We start from the raw sequence: 24549 nt of genomic DNA, 5'->3' as shown, positions 1-24549 counted from the left end.
CTGACTAAGACACACATGAAATATGAGGAAGAAGAAATAGTTTCGGAGAGGAAAGATAATGAATTCAGTTTGGAAACACAGACACTGAGGTGACTATGGAATAGCCAAGTGGAGCTCAGGAAGGGGGATAACGTTAAAGATATAATTCTTAGGGTCACCAGTCAGGGGTGAAACTTCCCAGGGAGAGCACTTAGAATTAGAGAAAAGAGGAAAAACATTGGTGGATATCAACCTTTTAAAAACTTACAAAGATGAAAGTAAATTATAAAAAGTTGATGTCAAAGAAAAGTAAATTATAAAACGTCAGTATATTTGGGGCCTTCCTGGCAGTCCAGTGGCTAAGACTAAGTGCTCCCAATGCAGGGGGCCTGGATTCGATCCCTGGTCAGGGATCCTGCATGCATGCCACAATAAATATCCCACATGCTGCAACTAAAAAGATCCTGCATGCTGCAATGAAGATCCCGCATGCCGCAACAAAGACCCGGCACAGATAAATAAATAAATAAAACGTCAGTATCTTTGGTATTATTAAGCAAACAAGGCGTATTTTGATGAAAAATATATATTAATTACATGATATCACCTGGTGCTTCAAATTGCGGTGGACCTGTCTAGCACGGGAGATACAGATTTGAAGAGCACACTGCAGGATGGTGAGAGAAATTCCCTACTAGTTCAGCTACTCACATCAATATCCAGTCCCAAATACTGAACCTTCCACTCTGCGCACTAAAGTGATCTAACATCCGTCTTTTCCAAACAGTGGCCCATTTTCTCAATAAGACCTTTATCAAGTGGAATTTAAGACAAAAGCACATTGAACCAAATTCCATTACACGTGAGTGACTAGTAAGTTTCTTAACCCTATCAGAGGCATTTGTGTATTTTAGGAAAATGCTTGTTAAGACAAAGTAATTTTTTATTGTTGGTTACTTTGTTTTATGGCAGGCACCAGAGTCAATGACTATAAAATAAAGTGCAGTTCTTATTCTTGAAGTTCCTAACTAGTGTAGTAAAGAGACACATACGTGTGAAGGACAAAGTTCTGTGAATGAACACAGATGGGTGACACTGATTGAGTGGGTGAGTGTGACTCTAGGAACATCCATTAGTTAGCTCAGGCTGCTGTAACAAAACACCACAGACTGGGTCACTTAAACAGCAGAAACTGGTTGTGTCACAGTTCTGGAAACTGGAAGCTTGAGATTAAGTTGCCAGCAACATTGGTTTCTGGCCTCTCTCCTTGGTTTGCAGATGGCTGCTCTCTCACTGTACCCTCACATGTACACTCTTCATGTACTTTCTCCTCTTATAAGGACGGACGTCATTCCTATAGAATTAGTGCCCCACTCTCATGACTTCATTTAACCTTAATAACCTCCTTTAAAGTGTCTCCAAATACAGTCACATTCAGGGTTAGCACTTCAACAGAGAAATTTTGGGGAACACAATTCAGTCCCTAACAGAAGCATCTGCTGAAGATGTGACATTTAAGCTAGTTCTCTGATCTAATTTGCAAGGAGTTCAATCCAAGTGACATTTTTATTTTATGTTCTTATTCACAGTGCTTTAGTTTTATAACAGTTTAATTCTGATCTGTTTTTCATGTATACATTTACAGTTGAAACACAGTTTTTAAATAAATTTACTACACATACTGTGGTTCTCACAAGGTCTGACAACAGTGTAACTAAGGAAGAGGATGGTAAAAATGCCCATCAGGGGCTTCCCTGGTGGCACAGTGGTTGAGAGTCCGCCTGCTGACGCAGGGGACAGGGTTCGTGCCCCGGTCCGGGAAGATCCCACATTCTGCGGAGCGGCTAGGCCCGTGAGCCATGGCCACTGAGCCTGCGCTCCGCAACGGGAGAGGCCACAACAATGAGAGGCCCGCGTACCGCCAAAAAAAAAAAAAAAAAAAAAAATATATATATATATATATATATGCCAATCAGAGGGAGAGGAATGTTAAGCCAACAAATGGAAATGCCTCTAGTAAGTAATGGTCTTAGTTAAACTCTAATGACAAGTAATACCTCTCATTTGTTTTCCAGAAGATTACCGTATTTACTCGTCAGGAATTTTTATTTTCAAAAAGTTCACCTAAGATTACATAATGCAGTTTACAAATTATTCTTTTTCTTGCTAATCTTTTGAATCCTCTGGCTTATATTCTAGAAAAGTGATTCATGTTGTGTAATGAACAAATTATATCATTAATTAAGGTGATTTCAGAGAAGCTTATGGTTGGAAGTGACCATTTCAAACTTACATTCTATAAATCCCTGGTCATTCATCATCTACTCAAACTCTAAACGTATGAGAGGCTCATTATTTCATAAGGCCTTTTCTTCTTCATAGTGTTTTCTTTATAACTCTTTGTTTTATTCAATAATACTCTATTAGTGTCTTCATAACAGTCTTCCACGTTTCTCATTACCTTTCTTTATGCCTTTGCATACTGTAATATCAGCTGTTTATCTTGCAAGATATCATTGCATTTGTTCATTTTGCAAGGTGCTGTCTATTACTGCAATATAGGAAAGCTATCTTGATTGTAATATTATTCATGCATCTGGTTGCCTTACTAAATACTCTTATTTACACTATTTTTTATAGTTGATTCTCTTCTTAATTTTATAGGTAAAATAATATTTTTTGCAAATACTGAGTTTGTCTCTCATTTACTTTCTTATAGTAACTAAGATTGTCTGTATTTATAATGTGCCAGCATTAGGAAAATATTTTTAATGTATTATTTCATTCGATCCTCATAATAGATAGCTATATATAGTAACTCTTCTTATTTCCATTTTACAGATGAGTAAACAAAGGCGTCTATGGGTTAAGCACTCTATTCAGATTTACAGAGTTTGTAAATTACAGAGGCAAGACTTGAACCTGAGCAATCTAATGGACCTGTCCCAGTTCTCAAACTTAGGCTGTGATTGTAGTGGCTGGGACCTTCAGTTCAAAGTGTGTAGGGATTGGAATAGCTTTGTTTCTTAATGGTTTCAATGGGAATTCTTCTCATGTTTCACCAGTGAATATGATATCACTGTAGGTTTGTGCTAGAATTTTCCTTTCACTGATTGCTTTCTCAGAATTCTCTTTAGTTTTAAGTCATGAGTGGGTTTTACATTTTATCAAATGCTTTTTCAGATCAATTATTACTTGCTACAATTTCTGTTAATGTTTCCATGGATTAACTTTCTCAGAATGTTTTTAACAAAAAAAATTGATGTATCAAATTACTTTACAACATTATTTTATATTATTTTCTTCACTAATATCTTGATATAATTATGTTAGTTGAGATACAAGTCTATTTTATCCTGATGTGATAATATATAACTACACTGCTGCACTTGATCTGATTTAAATGAAATACTAGTATTTCATTTTAAATTTTTATGTATTTTCATAAATAATATTGGCTATAAGATTATGCCACTCTGACAAAATGTTTATGTTTCATCTCTTTGTGTGTGTTGCAACAGTTCTGTAAAATATTCTTTCCTTGAAATTTGGTTAATTTTTTTCCATTAGATCAGCTGTCCTGGCATCATTTTAGGAGGTTATTATAGATTATTTTTCTATTTCTTTCACAGTAATTTTTCTATCATCTACTCTATCTCTTCTTCAGTCAGCTTAATCATCTATATTTTGCAAAAAAATCATTTATCTCATTGAGATTTCAAATTCTTAGTTTAAAATTATATGTAGTATTCTTATATAATTTAAAATTCTTTTCATATATATACTTTTTTCTGTTTTCTCATCTTCAAAGTAGTTTAGTTATATCTTTCTATTGTTTTTTTTCCAGATACAACTTGCCAAGGGTTATCTATTTAATTGTTTTTTTCAAATAATCATTGAAATTTGCCTTTCTGTTAATTATCTGTAACTTTTCTTTGACTTTTTGTTGATTTGTAAGAGTACTTTACATATTCTGGCCACTGATCCTTTACATAATGTGTACTTGAAATTATCTTTTTTATCTCTATGGCTTGCCTTATCTATGTTGTCTTTATATTAAGATTTTACGTAGTCAATATACTGCTTAATATTCTGTGTTATCTTGTATATTCAAATAGATTATTTAAGTTCCTAGAAGGCAGGAACCATGTGATGACTTCTTATTGCTGCAAGAATCTTAGTATAGTGTTTATATAAGTAACAGACATTAAATGAAGGAATGAATTACCTAATGTTAAATACTGTGGGGAGAGCAGAGCATTAACAGATGTTATTGACTAACATTTCTTTTTCTTTTTTGGTTGTTTAGACATAAATTTGCAACAACTATCAACAGAACATTCACTAATTGATGCAAGCTCTATCCACAGTTCTGCAACTATGAAAAAGTTCTTGGATACAATCGACATCTCACAATTCTCATTAAAATCAGTCACAACTCGAATGAATCATTCAAAGAAGGCTATTTCCCATCAGATATCAGATTTTGAACATGTGGATCATACCCCCAGTACAAACCTCAGTCTGGAGGAGTTGGAAGTTCCTACAAACAACCGTAGTTCTTTAAGCATTAACCTGAATAGTTTCCATGGCAAAGTAAAGGATGTTATCCAGGGCCCCATCCAAACAGAGGCAGGAGGATATAATTCTCAAACTAACAGGTCTCCCCAAGGTTACACACAGTATTAGGATGGGTTTGCATCATCACTTACTAGAGCCATCACTATTTTGCCAGAAAAGCCTGGATTGACCAAAATATTAAGTTGTGCTGAATCCCCTTGCTTTCTTGGCGTTTCCTGTGTGCCAATCAAAGATGGTCACTTCCAGTGTGGATGCTGCCCCTTTGGCTATTACGCAGATGGTATCAAATGCAGAGGTAGTATGAAAACTCTTCAAAACTTACAAAGAAAAGAAAACTATCCAGTTCACGTTTAAGTACTTAAGAAGATATGCTCTTCTATTGATTAATTTTTGTTTACTCTATTTAGTTCACTAATTTCTATTCATTTTATTTATTATTTGTGCATATTCTTTTCACATTTCAAAAAAAATATTGATGTTTCTTAATTTTTTTCATAAAGTTAATATTAAATAGCATTATAACTATATAATACATTATAAATATATGTATTAAGTACCTACTGTGTTCTAGGGCCTTTGGAAAAAATTTTGTATCAATTATGTCATATAATCCACAAGGACCCCATATACTGGGTATTATTTTTCCCATTATACAGAAGAGAAAGCAGAGCCTTACAGGGTTAACTGACTTTCCTGGCAATAAGCAGCTAGATATAAAATAATGGTGTGAATAACACTGTGGTTTGGGTTCTTTTCAGCTCACAGAGGGTATTTAGCACTTTAAATTACTAATTTTGGCATATTTGCTTATTTGTATAAACTAGGTTTCTCTGTAATTCCTCCACCTCTTGAGAATAAAACAAGTTAGGCATCACTTTAATTTTGAAAGGAGTGTTTACTTCTTTTCACAATCATCAGCATTGTTTTCTTTGATACAAATCAAATTTCTGGCTTAGAAGCTACTTTTTGTTGTTGATATTGTTCTGTTGTTATTGTTTTGTTTGTGTTTTGATTTGTTTGAGACCAACTTAAGCAACAAAGCTGTTGGAGTATTCCTTTGTTCTCAGTTACCTAGAGGAACTTCATTTTTTCTTTCTTCTGTAGGAATAATGATAATAACCTTCAATTCTTACATGTTTATAGTATAAAATTCCTTATTATTAGCAAATAAAACAGAAAAAAACCTCATGCATTTCAGTTACCTCAGGAAGTGTTAAATGACTAATAGTTAGAATATTTCAGGTTGTTAGAGAAGATTAAGAAATACGAACCTATAAGCTTATGATGTGGTCCTGGCATCTTGCTGTTTTACGTTCTGATTATCCCTGCCATTCACCAACGTTTACCTAATTGGTATCTGAAACTTCATTGCTCTCTGAAAGACTGTAATTCCATTTATGGTTAGCAGCCATCTCCAACATCAGGTTTTGCTATGGGAGTAATTTCCCCATATGGTATGTTTTTCTTACCCTATTAATCATTTACCTCAGTCATTCTAGTAGTAAAACAAATATAAGGGGAAAAAATAATTTTATGGATGTATGCAGTCGTTACTGTTTAATAGCAATGTCCAAAATTTTCAATTTCAGAGAATTTTACTTTTATTATACAATTAAGCTTACAGGCAATGTGTACATACTGTATCTAGAATTCAGCCTTTTCCCTTGATTTCTGCAGCCATTTGTAGGCATCCATGTGGAAAAAACAGGGAGTGTGTTGCCCCAAACATATGCGAACGTAAACCTGGTTACGCTGGTTCTAACTGCCAAACCAGTAGGTACAGCACTCATTAGTTTGCATAACAAATTTAATGGATAATTGATATTTCTAAACCATGAGCTTTATTCTACACAGCTATATGTCATCCTGATTGCAGAAACCATGGAAAATGTATTAAGCCTAACATTTGTGAATGCCCCCCAGGACATGGTGGAGCTACCTGTGATGAAGGTGATAATTCAAATTAAAAATCAAATAATAAAGCCAAAATAATTCAATCTTTTCTTTAGAAACTTTTTTTAAAGATAATTCACATTTACTGTGTACATATTAATATATACTTATTAATGCTGGTGAGGGAATCCAGGTTTGTTAATATTTATTAAAAATAATTTATTGAAGATTTTAAAAACTTAAATTTACAAAATCAGAGAGTCAAAGAGCAGTAGCTCACTCATCCTTGGTAAAAGTATCTTCAGAAATAATTTTTTGTTATATTTTTAGTTATATGGTACCATATCCCTAACAAATATTTTAGCTTCAAACAAAGGACACATGCTTATTGAATAACTTGTCAGGCATGGTTCCAAGAAACTCTTAAATACCAAATAATTAGAAGATATCAGATAGTAGGAAGAAACCTAAAAACTGATTTTTAAACACATGTCTATAGCCATATAATTTTATTGCCTTGGTTGAAATCTTAAGTGGAGAGTTTAGGAAATGGCATTCCTAAAATGGATAATATTTTAAGGAAACAAATTTGTTATTTTTTAAATAATATTTTAAAAGAATATATTTTAGTAGATTGTAGATGTATAATTATTAATAAACTGAGAGCAATGTTAAATGTTTTCGTGACAAGGCAAGGCACAAATTAACAAATTACAGTAAATGGAGTGAACTAACAGAAACATTCAATATTAATTGCATATGAAAATAATTACAGAAATATAACTATTTGTAGGGCAGGAATGCCTAAGTCCAAGTTTCAATTTTCAGAAGAAACCTAAGATTGTATATTTCCATCCAGTTAACCAAAAGTTTTATAAACCAAAGCATGCTGATGATTTATAGGTGTTTTTAGAGTGTGAACTCACAGTCAATCCCACAGAACTAAATTTCATGCTAAAATAGAACTGAGTGTACTACAAATTGCTCTTACCAGAAGGTTTTATGGTGGCTGTGCTTCATAAATATAAACTAACTTCTTCTTAATTAAGAGCTGACTTAACATAATCTGTGTCTACAGAACTGTAGACCACCTTGTCAACATGGTGGCACCTGCTTGGCTGGAAATCTCTGCACTTGTCCTTATGCTTTTGTAGGACCAAGGTGTGAAACAAGTAAGCAAAGCTCTCTTGCACGCTAATGTAACTGCTCCTTTGAATAGTTGATTGCTTTAATGCTAACTAGATAAACCCAAACCCTAAACAAAAAATATACCTTCTTCCTGATCTACTATGACGATTACCATTCTGCCTACCAGTGGGAGCACTGGGTGCTAGTACTAAGATAAAGAAGCTTGTTCTTAGAAACAACTGCTTTCTTGACCCTATCCATGACCACTTTTTGAGATAACAAGAATTCTAATTTGTTCGCTTGTATATAAATTTATCTCATTTAATTTATGTCTATGATTACTTTCATCAGTAACTAATAATTTTCCCAAATAGCCAAATCTTGTTTACCATTCATCTGAGTGGGTTTCTACTTTCCCCAGGTCTATTAACAACAACAACAAAACATAACTGAACGTGAAAATTGGAAACCATTTAAAGCCAAAATATAAATTGTTTTTATCTCTCTCTGATCTTATTCATTAGATGATGTGATTGGCAGTTATGAGCAACTAGGTCATAGCCAATAATATGACCAATTCCAAGCCTAATTTACCTTTCTTTTATTTTTATCCTGTGATCTTAGCAGTTTGTAACAGGCACTGTGAAAATGGAGGCAAGTGCCTTACACCAGATGTTTGCCAGTGCAAGCCTGGCTGCTATGGACCCACCTGTAGCACAGGTAAAATCAGAAATATTTTCAATAAATATGTCGTTTAAAAGAAATTTAAAATTCATCAGTGTCCTAAGGACTTGCACCCAAAAACATAAAACTAGTCTGACAAAAACATAAAGCTAGTCTGACAAAGTTTTTATTTCAGACAGAAATGTCTCATCTTCATTCTTTTTCTTCTTGTATTAGACCACAGAGTGTATTCCAGCTTTACTGTTATCCAACCCAACCAATACTTTGTTTTTTGGCCTTTATTTTTCCCTCATCCGCTTGCCTTATAGTGGAGAGAATCATATCTGTGTTACATATTCAGGTCTCTTTCAAGTTTTTTATCACAACATACACATTCTATTTCATTAAACATTCAAGCAATTCTGAGTTAAGAGGACACCATACATTATTCTATTATTTCTCACAGTATCAGGCTTAATTCTTTGGCAGCGGTGTTTGCAATTATCTATGTTTAATTTAATCCATTATGATCTAATGCCTTTTCTCAACATAAATTTAATTAAATGTTCATAGCTTGACAACTGTGTATGAAGCATGATGCAGGGGGGAACAAAGATCAATTTCATGTTTTCCCCAATTTCAAGTAGCATATCAGTGAAGGAGACATGGGATACAATTATAAAAAAGACTATGATACAAGTTGTGTTACAAGTGATGTAATAAATGCACAGCTCCTTGGAAGCAGAGAAAAGAGAAATTAATTCTGGCAAGTGCAGTTAGGAAGAAAATTGTGTAGACTTTGGAGAACTGGCGAAATCTGCATTGAAAAATGGAATTGGAGGTGACTTTCAAAGTGAAACAAATGTAAAGAAGCAAAAACAAAGCATGTTTTCGAAGTGTGCTAGGACTTAAATGCAGTGTTCCTATTTGAATTGGGAAGGTGACTTAAAGAGCTACACATGGCTGCATGTATTTGAGCAGATTACAGACTATCCTGTTTGTGCCGTTGAATTGCCTTCTCCTAGCTTCCAATCATTTTTCCAGCTTACCGAGGGCATTTTGAATTCTAATCAAAGCCTCCACATTCTTAGCTTGGTAATATCTGTAAACTTAATGAACAAACTTTCAAAGCTATTATCCAGTTATTTCTCTTCTCTTATGTTTGGCAAAGTCTAAGTAACTATAGGTTATGGGTTTTACTGGCAGTGAAAATAAAATATTTCATTATGCACCATTTTGTACTTCAGTACAGCTTTCATTTTTTTAAATAATAAAACTTTTATGGTCTTTCTTCCTCCTGCTGTTCATTAGCTTTGTGTGACCCGGTTTGCCTCAATGGTGGTTCCTGTAATAAGCCAAACACTTGCCTCTGTCCAAATGGATTCTTTGGTGCACAGTGTCAGAATGGTAATTACTCTTTCTTCATAAATAAAAAGGCAAAGGGAAAGTTAGACACAAACAGAGCTCTGATTAAGCACAAGACAAGTTTCAAAGGGAAGATGCTATTTATTTACTCTAATTCTTGTTCTGTTGCAGTTTTGGTCACCAAATGACCAGTTCATAGAAATATATGAGTTATTATGTAAAATGTTTATTTATTCAACATATGTTAGGCCAAGACCTTGGCACATTTGTAGGACCAAGATGTGAAACAAAAAAGCAAAGTTCTCTTGCAGTCTTTCATGTGAAATGATGTAATTTTTGTTGCCTTCTCAGCAAAAATTTTTGATTTACTGTCAATCTAATGTCCACTGTTATCTCATGATCTCTCATGCTTTAGTTTCATTAAACACTTATGAAGAGCCAGCTATGCACAGCACTGTGCAAGGTGATATGGGGACATAAAGATGTACCATTTTCCCCCCTCATGGCCTGTTATTTTAACACTTTCCTTCATAGAGTTAATGCTACAAGTTTTTTCAGAATAATGGGCACGACCTGAAGTTGAGCACATAGGCATGAAATAATGTCAATAAATGAAATTTTAAATGTATCTTCTGCATCTTCATATTTTTGAGTGTATGCAAATATAGAGTAGATTTTTAGTATAAAACATGTCAGAATATGTCATAATTTAACTCCTAAAATATACACTTTCTTTGTCTTGTTACAGTTTGATTTGCAATCCTATTTTTTTTAACTTGGAGGTTAGCTAGGATTCTGAGATTGAAATTAATGTGGAGAAGAAACCATCATTCTAATACTAGAAATTTGAGCACACAAATGAGTTTTTCTAGTTCAGATTTCTGTTAAGAAACTAGGTTATGAAAATGGAAAGTTAAGACTAAATTAAGGCAAATCTTGAAAACTAGGAGACTTAGTATATGCACGTTTAAGAGTTTTAGGTAGGGTTTTGAGTGGAGAATATAAGGAGGTAAATAAAAAGCATGTCTATCATGCTATTTGCAGTAGATGTAAGATATAGTAAGAAAAGTTCTGTAAAATGTATATGCCAACGATATAACTGGGTAAAGCAGGGACTCTAAATTACTAAATTGAACTAAAAATTATCTAATGAACATATGTCATGTTATAGTTTTTGGAATTAGCAGTCTCTACAATTTCCTAGTGGCATGGATATCAGAAATTTACTTATAGTCTCCAGGCCTCAGACTTCTTTACTTTCAAGTTTGAACTAGACAGTTGCTGTCAAGTGCAAATGACACATACAGTGGACCACCTGCAAGTACAGTCAGCACATGGCTAGCTACCATTAAGTAATGGTATTGTCATAAGACATGTTACAGAAAGTGCAGAAGAAATGAGAACATGATCTTTATTTTTATTAGATCACATCCCCTTGTGAGGGAATGAAGGGAAGGGAAGATGGTATACACATGGAAAGCCATTGAATAAAATTAGGCAGAATATGGTTAAAAGTAATATGAGGAGTATATTCTGTGTATTCTATAGGATTTCAAAAGAGGAAGACAGACACTGAGCTGGAAACATCATGAAAGGTGAAACTACTCTATTAATAAGCAAGACTTAAAATGTGTGGCTGGAGAGATGATTAAATGTATCTTCCAGTTTCCTTCATCCCTTAAATGCCATGAGCCCATTCCATACAGAAAGTGAGGCCAGATTACTTGGCTCATTTTGGAGTTTGGTGGAAGATCCATCTGAGGCCTGGAGAATCTCATGAATATATACATGAAACTGGGTTTTCTCCTAAACCTCCTTTTCTTAAAATGTGATTGGGGTGGGCATGACCGAGCCCAAGTTTATGTCATTTCTCTATATTACTTTAATTATATATACTTTTCTGTATACAGGTAGTATTTATCTCTACACTCAAGTTTTGTAGAGTAGATGAGTATTGATTATAACAAGGCTATCCATTATAAAAGGGTCTTTTATTCTTTGCAGGTTTTAAATTTCTAACCACAGGTATTTCCCATGGTGCTTTTGTAATGGAAAGAGTACACCTTTCTTAATAAATAGAAATAATCTTAAATTGTATAAAGATTAGGAAGCAGAAAATGTAAAAGCATTTCTCCATAATAAAAAGTACCAATAAAAATGCCAGAGAAAGTAAACTCAATCATTAACCAGAAACGGCTCAGTCTAAAATAGTGGAAATTATCCATTTGCTGAAACATTCAGTTAATATTGTTTTTATACATAAGTACTTCATTATTTTCACTTATAAATCTATTTGAAATCAGTTGAAGTTTTCTTAGTGTTTGGAAATTTAAAAAGCAGCTATTAAAGATGGATCTAATTCAATTCAAATGGGGAGTCTGTCTACCAAGGCCCTATTACCAAAACCAGTTAGTTTGACATTCACTTTTAAAACACAAACTAAAATCCACTTAATCATCATTTAAGGAAAATTAAATTAAAAAATTTATAGGCAGGTTTGCCTACGTATTATTGTTTTTTAAATAACTGCATTTAATTGTCATATCAGTAAGAAATATGAAGCAATAAAAATCCTCTCATAAAAGATTATAAACATTAACTTCTGAACTCCATGGAACAGAATCATATACATAGAAGATACTAGTACAGCGTATTCAGGATTATCCAATAAATATTCCTGACAAAGCCAAAGATTTATTGTTAAAAAGATTTTTCGCCAGGCATTCACAGGAATAAGTCACATATAAAGCTCTGCCTTCGTGACCTCAGTAGGTATCCAAAAGTTAACTTCAAAGTTTTTTCTAAACATCATGTGACCAATGTTGAGTTTTTCTAATTTCCACAGGAACAGATATTCTTATTTTGAGCTCGGTTTTGACTTATTTTCTTGGTTTTTCCCAGGTCATTTCACTCTATATGCACTCTAATACTGAAGGCTCCACTGGTTACGAACAACACATTTCATAATTCACCAATACATTTCAAATTGTGCTAACCCACTAGCAACTTACAGCTATAAGCATTGTATTTTATGACTTAGAAAGGACGGTTTTAATGACTTGCAGTGGTGATCTTTTATTTTAATAACACATTTCTCTGCCTTATGTCCCCATAGATATAAGCACATGATGCAATATGTAATATATAATAATTGAATATGTGATATTCACAGACTGCTGTCATGTGTTCCTTTAGCTATCTGTCACCCTCCCTGTAAGAATGGTGGTCACTGCATGAGAAATAACGTGTGTGCCTGTCCTCAAGGATACACTGGTAGGAGATGCTAAAAAAGTAAGACACTACTAAATGTGTTTGCCAACTACATGTAAAGCAAACATATTAAATAGCAAAACTATTGATATTTAAGAACTGATATTTCATCCCTTTACCTTAAGGTATCTGTGATCCCATATGCATTAATGGAGGAAAGTGCGTGGGACCAAGTCTTTGCTGTTGTCCTTCTGGCTGGACAGGGAAACAATGCAACACACGTAAGAGAAATACTCTTAAAATGCTGAAGTCTACATGGGAACATAAAGCAGAATTTCAGACAAAGAGCATTTTCCTTGTTTTCTGTTTCCTTGTTTTTATTTGTTCCTACTTTAGAATATATCTTTTCGAAATAGAAAGAGTAAAATGCCAAGTCCTCTGAACTCATTCTTTCAGGTTAGTGGAGGTAGAGGATATCCTGTATTTTCCGGTCTGTTCACTACAGTTGCCAGGATAAATGACAAGTCTTTAAGTCCTGGTCTCTCAGTCTTAAGTAGGAGTCAGGGGAAGGTTTTTAAAAAATTACTGATTCCTTGGTCCCATCTCAGACCAATTCAGAACCTCCTGAGATGGGGTACCACTGCTTTCAAGTCTTGCTAGTTTTTAAGATGATGGCAGCTCTCCTCATTCAAATGTTTCATTTTTTTCTTTTTATAATTATTTAAAATTAGCAGCTATTATAATGTATTGGCCAAAGTGTAAAATGAGAAGCAACATAAATGTCTAACAATTGGGGAAAAGCTTTAAGGGAAAAGATCCTTTAATCATTGATTTTTAACTGTTTCTCTTTTTTTAATGAAAATTTTTATGGTTTATGATAGGATTTGACTAGTAAATTATTAACTTATTTCTCTACTTGCAGCTATCTGCTTTCAGAAATGTAAAAATGGTGGTGAGTGTATTGCTATCATATGCCATTGTCCTACGACATGGGAAGGAGCACAGCGTCAAATACATAAGGCTACAGAATTTGCTTTCTAATCTATGTTCTGAATTTGAATCTATTATAATTATCAAAGTATAGCTTTAGGAGAAATATACAGGGTAAAATAAATCCCAGCATGCTGATCCATTAAAAAGAGAGTTTTAGAAATAAAAGGATATCATCCATTTCTATACCCATTTTAAAAAAGAAAGTATGGTATAGTATATTAATATTTTATGTGACATAGATAACTCCAAATTATGATCTGTGGGTTGCCAGTGAAGTTCTCTTAGGTGGACTGAAGAAGGTTTTTTTTTTTTTATTTTAAAAGATCTTTCTTTTTCCTCCAGTTTTATTGCAATATAATTGACATTCTGCACTGTATAAGTTTAAGGTATACAGCATAACGATTTGACTTACATAAATCATGAAATAATTACCACAATAAGTTTAGTGAATATCCATCACCTCATATAGCTACAACATTAAAGAAACAGAAAAAAAATGTGTTTTTCCTTGTGATGAGAACTTTTACTGTCTTAAAACTTTCATATATAATGTATAGCAGTGTTAATTATATTTATTGTGTTGTATGTTACATCCCTAGTACTTATTTAACTTATAACTAGAAATTTGTATCTTTTGACTATTTTCATCCAAGGGGGAACTGGATAAAGAAGGTTTTAATATAAGTTTAAATGTTTTTCCATATTATAAGGTAGGTATATATCATGGAAATTATAGAAAATATGAAAAAGTTTTTAAAAATTAATCACTCCAAATTCCACCACCCAGAACTAGTTTCTGCCTTGATTTTAGCATTTTTAGTTATTTCCATTCAGTTTTAGTCATAAATTTTTACATAGATGGGATCACAGGGTATAAAGGAAAATCAAATTTAATGCAATTATGAAATTTATGAAAACTTGAAATAACATGTTAAAATATTAACAAAGATTAATAACTCAATGGGAAAAATGGAAAATCTCCTCAAAATATTTTCAAATGCTCAATAATTACATAATATCAAAACTGGTGATCCAAGTGTATTGTAAACTGAAATAGCACAATTGTAAAATGACTGTGCCTTTTTACTAGAAATACCTGCTCTGCTTTTCATGTATCAGAGATTCTGCATATAATTTTTATGACTCTTAGACTTTATTTTATTAGTAATTGCTATTATAATTTACACATTTCTCATCCTAGGAAAATATTTTCAAAGAATTCATTAAGTACTAGTACTTACATAAGAATTATGCGCTCAAAAATAAATAACTTTCATTGAAAGTTAGATGGGATAAAATGCTAGAAAAAAGAACTAGCAACCTCAGTTTGGGCTACTCATTCTGAAGAGAGTTTGTATGGAACATGAGAGAGAATGATAAGATGCTAAAAGCACACTAATGTGGAAATATGCTCCAGTAATTGTGGATTAAGGTACTCTGAGCACAGCCTGAAGATGTGCACCCTGTTTTTGCACCTTGTGTTTGCACCTTGCACCTTTATGTGAATTTTTTGAAGTCCCCTTCCTCAAAATGCTTTACTTCCATCTGTCTGGAAACAGTCTAAATATTGATGATGTTATTTATATAAGATGTCTTACTGCCATCTTCTGGAAAATTGTTGTAATAAATATTTGAATCTATGATGTCTGTGATATGAACAGTGCTTCCTTAGCTGTGGAATCTTGTGCATTACATAACCTGCTCAGCCATACACAATAGCTCTGATGAAAACATACCTTTCAACGTTGCATTTATATTAAAGGGAATATTATTCCTGAATTATGCAAGTTTCCAATACGAGCTCTTGAAACAGATTCCTCTCCCATGAAAAATAACTGTATTGTATATAATTTTATATTCCTATTTTTAGTCAATATTACTTAAAAGCATTTCCATGTCCTTAAAGATGTAATTTTAAATGATATATTAAATCCCATAATATAAATACTATAATTCACTTGACCTTTCCTCTCATATTGAACATTTCTGTTATTTAGAAATTGTTACTATTATAAGCATTTTGCTCTGTAGGTGGGTAGGTAGATAGAAAGAAAGAAAGGAAGGAAAGAAAGAAAGAAAGAAAAGACAAAAGATAAATAGATACAAGTATTTAAAAATTGCATAGGGAGAGATTTTAAAGAAGAAATTTCTAGTACAGGTAGTGTGAAGATCTTTAGGAAGCTTCCAATAGAGTTGTTTCACATTAAACTTCCATTGATAGTATATAAAATTGTCTGTTTTTCCATACATTGGTCAGTACTGAATTGTCCCTTTTAAATTTTTGCTAAAAAAATTTTTATTAAAAAGCAAATTATGAATGCTATCGTATATTACTGATTTGAATCTTCTCTCTATAGAAAACAAAAAGATGTATTTTAAATACTTTAAAATGTAGCCAATGAAAATTTTGTTTGCTTTAATAATATCTTTATAAAATACTGAAACTGTTGTGTTGAGTTTGGGGGTGTTTTGTCTTTTGATATGTGTATGTATGTGTGTGTTTGCACACTGGCTGCAGAAATACAGGAGTGCAATTGGTCATTCATAGACTCTTATGACTATTTTTATAGTCAAGTTGCTGAATGGCTTCAGACCATTGGAATAGAATATGTCACAAGCATTTGTGTCGAAAGGTGGTAACTGTAAAAACTTGTGTATTGCAGCAATCTGCTATCAGAAGTGTCTTTATGGAGGCAGATGCGTACTCCCCAACATATGTTCTTGCTGCACTGGATATACTGGAGTCAAACGTGAAAAGAAAATACAGGTATTTTACATTTTAAACAAAGTATATGTTAGATGTCGACATATGCCATCTACTCAGATATTCTACTTAGTGATTTTAACCTATCTGTTAATGTTTTATTTTCTTTTACTTCCAAAATAGAAAACATATAAGATTTTTCTATTTGCCCCCAAAACTAAAAGTAATATCATTCTTGTATCATTATAGAGTTATCTTATTATTCAAAATTTTGATGTGCACTTAAGGAATTTCAGTGTGTAGATAACAACCATCAAACATAATGCAATATATCATGGCATGAGAGCTGAAAGAAAGCAAATACCTCACAATATGGATTTAAGACACTAATAATTTATATTTGGTCAAATACTAGGTAAAAAGACCACCTTCACCCTTTAAAAAAATTCCCCACTTTTATATCAATGAATCACGACTTCATTGATTTTGGTGGGTGCGTGTTTCTAAACATTTTCAGTGAATCATATGCCACTGAAGCCTTGAATATCTTCATTCTTTTCCCTGATAGTAGTTCTCTCTTCATTTACTCCCTATTAAAATCCATTTCAGGGAAAGCAATAAAAAACTCTTCATATCATTACAATTAGGATTTATTTGTATTTGGAAAATCAAGAAAGCAAAGGAAGAAGAAAGGCTTTCTTGCAGTTGCCCCACACTTAACTTACAAGGCCAGTGCTATGTAAACATCTATTTTAAAAGTTTCTGTGATCATATCGGTACTTATAAAATGAAACTGAATTTTTTAGGTCTCCAATCTTAAATTTCTAAATATCAATAGCCAAGATATTTTTTCAGTCCTAATGCCTACATATACCAGGGTGACTCTAACGATCACACACACACACACACAAAAAAAAAAAACAGTTGCAGCAGAACTCTCCAAAAATTTCTTAAAGTTAATCTGTATTAGATTTAATTTAAAAAGCAATTATAGGGACTTCCCTCGTGGTCCAGTGGTTAAGACTTCGCCTTCCAGTGAAGGGGATGCAGGTTCCATCCCTGGTCAGGGAGCTAAGATCCCACATGTCTTGTGGCCACAAAACCAAAACAATATTGTAACAAATTCAATAAAGACTTTAAAAATGGTCCACATCAAAAAAAAATCTTAAAAAACCCCACAATTATATGCTATTTAGCACTTCAAAAAACCCAAGGGTCATGAATATCAAAGTATGCTGGAGTATTATATTTTGAAAAATGATAAGGAATTTTCTTCCCAAAGCAAGATACTGAATCAGTCTGGCTTAGAGGCAAAGTGGATGTATATATATGTTTTTCTTCTAGCACTGGTGTTCATCCTGGAAGGATATGTCCCCCATTTTGAAAAAAACAAGATTATAATAGTACTATGGTTTGAAAACTAGGAAACAAAAGTTATTGACTATTTGATCAGCTATTGTTGAGAAAAATAAATATAAAAGTTCGAGTTACCTGGGTTTGTAGGCAGCCTAAATATAATTTTTTTTATTTTATTTGAGATTTTTATGGCACAGAAAACCCTATGACCTCAAAAGCTTTTAACTCCACTTTGACAGACTAAACTAGGTTACTTCTCTATATTCTATTTTTATGCATTTCTTTACTGCCTGAATCCTTCCTCATGTGATTAATAGCAGATCATCCTCATCCCCATTAATGTTGCTTCTGAGACTGCATCTGGAAACATATTAAGGAAAGAAGAACAGAAGGTCATGGGGAAGGAGAAGGAAAACAAAACAAAAAGACTAGCCCAAGGACCTCAAGTCCTGCTTTACTATAACCTGCTCTCCCAAGTTCTTATGGATTGCTAGAATTTCAATAAAAGAGACCAAGAATTACTGGCTAGAAACAAAAGACACAAATAAAGAGGAAATGGGGAAGGATGGTGCTAAAGAGGGTGGGTTGATGAACAGCTTTGAGAGGTTTCATAACTTGCTGCCTAGCTGCTAAATGTACTTACCATATCCCTGCCACTTGTTTGCTCTGTGACCTTGGGCAAGGTACGCCACCCTGACCCTTAATTTTTTTCATCTGTAATATGGAGCTAATAGTAACACCTATCATGGGGTTGTTGTAAGGATTAAATATGTTAATATATGTGAAGTACCTAGAACAGTGCTTGGTATGTAGAAAATACTATGTAAGTTCGTTGGTAGTTGCATTGAATAGAGGAATAGAGAGAGGTGGAGAAGGACAAGGATGGGCAAAGAGATTTGAGAGAAACATTGCAATGTGTTATGAATATCAAAAGTCGTTTCCTGAAGGATATAAAAAAATTTATTTGGTTTAATTGAGCATGGATGTTTCTTGAATGTAACTCTGCCAAGATGGAGTCATGTAGTATCCAAGCTCCATTCAGTCACAACTGTTTTGACATTTAAATATGATCTTGATTAGGTCTCAGTTTTATGAAAGCAGTACTTAGTCTCTAGTGGCAAACACAGAACCTGAAAGAGCTTTATGTATCATGTCAGGGGGAAGGAAGTAACAAATAATGAGTCAGAGGTAACTGGTTTTTTAATATTCTTTGAAACTTGATTTCCCTCTTCCTACTACAGATAAAACACCGTTGAGTAATATCAAGTATAAGAATGGAAATTTTTATTCAGAAAACATTGAAGTTAACTACTTGAAGTTTATTTGAACATCATTTTTAAAGCTATTTTAAAGGCTGAAGAAACTAATAAATACAGACTGGTCTTAGTTGTTAGAGAAAAGCAAAGAAGAAATCCAGATAATCAAAAATTTACTTTGAAATGTGATTTGATATTTATATATTGAAATGATGTTTCTGATATTCCTGACATTCACGATATTTAATAAACTGAACATTTTCCCAGTCCTTACTGTGATGGTGTTTTTATTATCAGGGATCAGTCAGCGTAACAGAAGCCATTTGATGTATCCAGATATAAAGTGTTAATGCAGAATTAGGGACTCTCAGGACTGTTGGAAGAGCTGGGGTAAAGATGGGGGAAGGATAGGATAGAGGTCAGAAAGCAGCTGCTGAAGGATCTCAAACTTTTCATTATCTTTTTCAAAAAACATTTTAATTTGAACATGCCTATTTTAAATCATGTAAGTTTACAAAACTCATTTTGTTCTTTTAAGTGGAAAGACTAAGCATTTCTAAGCCATGTCTAAAATTATAAGATAAAGTAAGACATTATTAGAATAAAATTATTGCTAACTTTGATAAGAATCTTTTTAAGTAATAGCATTCAATGTCACAATTAAAGAGATTTTATCATTTCATATTTGCTGAAAGGTAGTTTTAAAGAATCATTTAAGAGAATATAACATGTTTTACTATGTTTTATTTTATTACCAAAATTACAGAAATATAAATGCAAAATAAATCTTTGACAATTAGTGTGTGCTTAAATTTTTAAGCTGCTGTGAAAATATGAATACTAGAAAGAAAAAAGTACTCTAGATAAAAGTGAATTTTTTTAAGTTAATAATTAGAATTGAAATTCCTACAAAAATAGTTAAATGAAATAGCTATAATTTTTAAACTGTTTCTGCCTCCTTTGCTGAGTATACAATATTGCAATTTTATTAGTAGCTTTACTAAGTTGATCTTCAGTGTACACTTTTTATGGTTAAAATGTTATAACAGCTGAAGGATTTATTCTGAAATGTCTAAACCAATACTTTAAAATCTTCATAAATATTTCCTAGATCCACACCAAGAATCCCAAGCTACAATTAAAATATTAATCAGTAGACTATGCATTTATAATAGATTTAATGGACCTGAATATGCTAATAATGAAGAAATGTTATGGTTTACAGTTTACAGATTTTATATAAAAGCACTCCTTATGAAAGCTAATGACTCGTGCAAATGGAAGTAGTGTTTTAGAAATATAATGTGAGTTTTGAAAAACAAGTAATTTGATAAATTTATGAAGAAATTTAATTTTTTCTTACTTCTTGGTTATATTTTCACATCTATTAACTTGAACATTTTTTTAACCAAAATCTATTTGGAAAATATTTTGAAGATAATGAGTGTTCAAAATTTTAAGCAAAAGTACTTTAAAATGTGTAACTTTCAATGTTTACCTTATAAGTCATTTTCCATAAAAGAATTCAGGTCTTAAAGCTTGTTTAATATGCTTGACTATTCTGTGTTTATTCATGTTAACATTTAAATGAAATGTCTGAGTTATCAAATATTCTTATTCTTTCTTTGGCCCTCTAGTGTTGGGAAGACCTAGGTTTTAATTCAACCCCAAATCTTCACTCCACCTCTTCCCAGTTATAGGGACTTGCAGAGAGAGATTTACCTCCCTCTATATTTAATTCCTTCATTTGTAAGATAGGAATAAATAATATTTACTTCAGAGGATTACTGGGTAATTTTAATTTAAAATGAGATAATTATAAATAATTTTTCACAATGACTGTCATCTAATAAATGCCCAGTGCATGGGTTTTATTATATGTTTTTTGTTGCTAAAAATGAATATGTGGAACCAGCTGAGGAAAAGATGACAGGTAGACTTCCCCTATTTTATTATTTTTTTTTATTTTACTTCCCCAATGATTACTGTATATTGGTGTTTCTTTTTCCCTGATTAAAGAAATAATTTACTTTTAAAAAGCACTGATTAAACAATATGTACATTAAAAGCAAGATAAAATAAGTGAGTGCAAATTTTATATCAACTCTGGCAAACAGTTATTCAGAACCAGTCTAAAAAGGCTAAAAGTGGCAGGCATATAATGACTAAAATTTGTGAGCTCCATGTGTGCCAAGCTGATTCTAAGCAGTTTGCCAGGGTTAAGCTGATAACACCTATTTACTCCTTAAATAGCAGCTATGGATGTTCCGTGAGAATAAAAGAAAGGGCAGACAAACTAGATGACATTTAAATTTATATTTTTTTTGTAAGGACAGTCTTGTCCATCATTGTGAAAACAATTTCAAACTCAGCTGTAAAGTTTTTAAAAATTGTTTCTACTGCCAGATGAAATTAGCAGAGTTTTGCCTGCAGATGGTGCTAGATCCTCAGTTCCCAGGTAACACGCAAGAAGTGCAAAACGACCATTTAGTAAGAGAGCACATTAAATATTTAATGCAAACGACATTTTTCAAAAATAAACTGCTTCACTAACACAAGTCTTTCTTGTGAGCCTAGAAGTCTTCCTTACATCTAGTGATTAATCAATAATTACAGCCACTTGGCTGACTGCAGTTAACAATTCCCATTGTGCTAGTAAGGGATGAGTTGCATTTGAAGATTTGGTGACTTAATCTCTATGAGATTTAAATTGCTGTGAGAAGTATTAAGGTAAGCAGAAAACCTTTTGTTTTTCATACAAACATTAAACTTGGAAAATTCTAGCAATTAAAATAGCCAGTACTTTCAGATATTTCAAAATTATACCTCTTTTTTTTTCCTGTTACTGACAAATAATCATAAGTGAAGGATAATGGATATTCTCCTTCTTGGAACCATAATTTTATCTGATGTAAGTAGGGTCCCCCCAGTTATATGTCTTACATATGACAATACCTGGAAAGTCATTGACTTGAGACACTAGGAACTTGAGAAAAGTATTAAGGATTACTGAACACAATCATTATAGTGAGAATAATTCCACTTTATTTCCCAATTCCCTCAGATAGACAGAAATATAAATAGACCAAACATACATAGATTCTGATATCAAACTTAAATCTTGCTCACCAAGGAATTGTCCTTGCTAGTGTGGCCAAGAGATACTGCTATGGTCTAATTTAGATTCTCATTCTAAGATCTCAGGATCTTCATTTGCATTTCCTTTATTGCTTTGGTTCAGTGCTGCCTGAGCTGGGATGATCCTCTCTTGGTTGAGGGCTCTGATCATGAATCAAAGGAAATTCTTAGGATTTGCTTTTCCATGGCTCCAAGTTGTGTTTTTAGCCACCAAGACCTGTCATTCATTTCTAGGCAAGATCTTGATGATGCCTCCTATGTTACTTTATTGAGCAGGCAGCTGCAGGATGCCTCATCTCCCTACTCTGACCTCTTCATGGCCACATCAGTGTCCTCTGCTGGTGCATTCTCACTGATGATTTGCAATTTCTGAGGACCAGGAAATAAACAGGACTTTTTTTTTTCCTTTCAAATCCTTTCTTGTGACAATAGTCAATTCTTTCTTTGGAGTTGACCTGAAACCTATCTCCCCACAGCAAAGATTCAAGACATTTTCTGTGTAATGCCATCAACATACCCTGCCTGCGGTGTTACAAAGTGAAATAAATAAAGCATCAGAGATGCTGTATAGAGTGTGACCACTTCATTTCCTACACAGCAGCCTACAAAGAAGAGTAGAATGGTTCAACCCAAGAAAAAATCACAAGGCAGCAGCAGAGCTTGGTGAAAAATGTGGGCACCTTCTCAGAGAAAATGCATCATGTCTCACATGAGTGACAAAAATATTTTGAAAAATATTTTAGTTTTCTTTTTCTCCCCATAAAAGAAGAAACAGCTGTAGGAAATGGAAACTGACCTTGCCAGAACATAAAACCTGAACTGCTCATTTTGAGGGTTGGCATACAGCTGTGTGCTGGGCTCTGAAAAGCAGAAGTGGGATTCTTCTAGAGCCATATGGTTGAATCAAGAAGGGCAAAGGGTTAGAGCAGACAGAAGGCAGTTTACAGGTAATGACAAAGTCCTGAAGCATAATATATTCTAAAATGCTTCCAGTCTTAGATTCACATTAAAAAGGAGGAGGCTGCCAAGAAATACACTAATGTGTTTTTCTCCTGAGAGAACAAAGATCCCCAAAGCACTACCTGTCAGCTCTGCTTAGGTGACCTTACCTTCCAGTCACTGTTAAACCGAAGAATTAAGAGAGAATCCTATTTCTAATTGTTTTGAACATCATGATAGTCTTCCAAATGAATACCTACTGAGTTTCCACTAAAACACAAAAATCCTTCATTAACTCATATAGGCAGGCTGATTACAGGCTCTGCCAATCTGTATTACTAAGCACTAACTAACCTATTGAGACAACTTGCTAGAAAGAGAGTTGTTTCATTCCCCATCCCTCAGGGAAAACGAAACTGACAAGCATGGTTGAAACCAAGATGGATAAACAGTTTGTAGCTTCTGATAGAATTCTCCTGCTGAAAATACATATGTGAGATTTTAACTAATTAGGCCTCAAGCTCTTTGCAAAAGCCACATTGCAATTAATTAAGATGCTACTCATTATTTTTCAAAACACAAATTCTTTATCATAATTTACAAAACTGTCAGAGAAAACATATTCACACTACCATATTATAGTTTTTATGCTAAAAGAGATAAAATATTTAAGATGAACTTTGTTATTTTTAAGCTGTTCATTTCAGTTGAACTTGGCATACTATTATGAACACTTTAGCTAACATGTAATTATAATTGAATTAACTAAAAATTAAAGTCAAGATTTGTAACCTTTCATTGAGACCCAAATTTAAAGAATTATCACATCCACTATTAAAAGCAGTGCTATGAGGGACTTCCCTGGTGGTACAGTGTTTAAGAATCCACTTGCCAATGCAGGGGACACAGGTTCAAGCCCTGGTCCGGGAAGATCCCACATGCCACGGAGCAACTAAGCCTGTGCACCACAACTACTGAGCCTGCGCTCTAAAGCCCACGAGCCACAACTACTGAGCCTGCATGCCACAACTACTGAGGCTGCATGCCACAACTACCGAAGCCTGTGCACCTAGAGCCCATGTTCCACAACAAGAGAAGCCACCACAACAAGAAGCCCGTGCACGGCAACAAAGAGTAGCCCTCGCTCACTGCAACTAGAGAAAGCCCGCACACTGCAACAAAGACCCAACACAGCCAAAAATAAACAAATAAATAATTTTTTTTTAAAAAAAGAGCAGTAGTGTGAAAGGGGACCTGTCAGTGGAAATCTTAAAAGATACAATTAAGAGAACACATAAAAATTTTAAATAATAACCTCTGATATATTACTCTTTTAATAATTTA

At 33.4% G+C, this 24549-nt stretch overlaps 1 protein-coding gene across 1 annotated transcript in view; it reads left to right on the top strand.

Annotated features, from left to right (window-relative positions):
* The window catches only part of VWDE (von Willebrand factor D and EGF domains), a 34489-nt gene extending 15094 nt beyond the window's left edge, over positions 1 to 19395 (top strand). The window contains 12 exon segments of the mRNA XM_049714692.1: positions 1588 to 1727; positions 1958 to 1995; positions 6238 to 6333; positions 6415 to 6510; positions 7521 to 7625; positions 8206 to 8301; positions 9556 to 9651; positions 12805 to 12900; positions 13005 to 13100; positions 13742 to 13834; positions 16476 to 16579; positions 19114 to 19395. Coding sequence (XP_049570649.1) covers positions 1588 to 1727; positions 1958 to 1995; positions 6238 to 6333; positions 6415 to 6510; positions 7521 to 7625; positions 8206 to 8301; positions 9556 to 9651; positions 12805 to 12900; positions 13005 to 13100; positions 13742 to 13834; positions 16476 to 16579; positions 19114 to 19128 — 1071 coding nt within the window. The 3' untranslated portion in view covers positions 19129 to 19395.
* The last annotated feature ends 5154 nt before the right edge of the window (positions 19396 to 24549 follow it).

Source organism: Orcinus orca, chromosome 9 (assembly GCF_937001465.1).
Source record: "Orcinus orca chromosome 9, mOrcOrc1.1, whole genome shotgun sequence".
In the NCBI taxonomy this organism is placed as follows: domain Eukaryota; kingdom Metazoa; phylum Chordata; class Mammalia; order Artiodactyla; family Delphinidae; genus Orcinus; species Orcinus orca.
The sequence above is the reverse complement of the archived record's forward strand: the minus strand, read 5'-3'. Positions and strand labels throughout refer to the sequence as shown.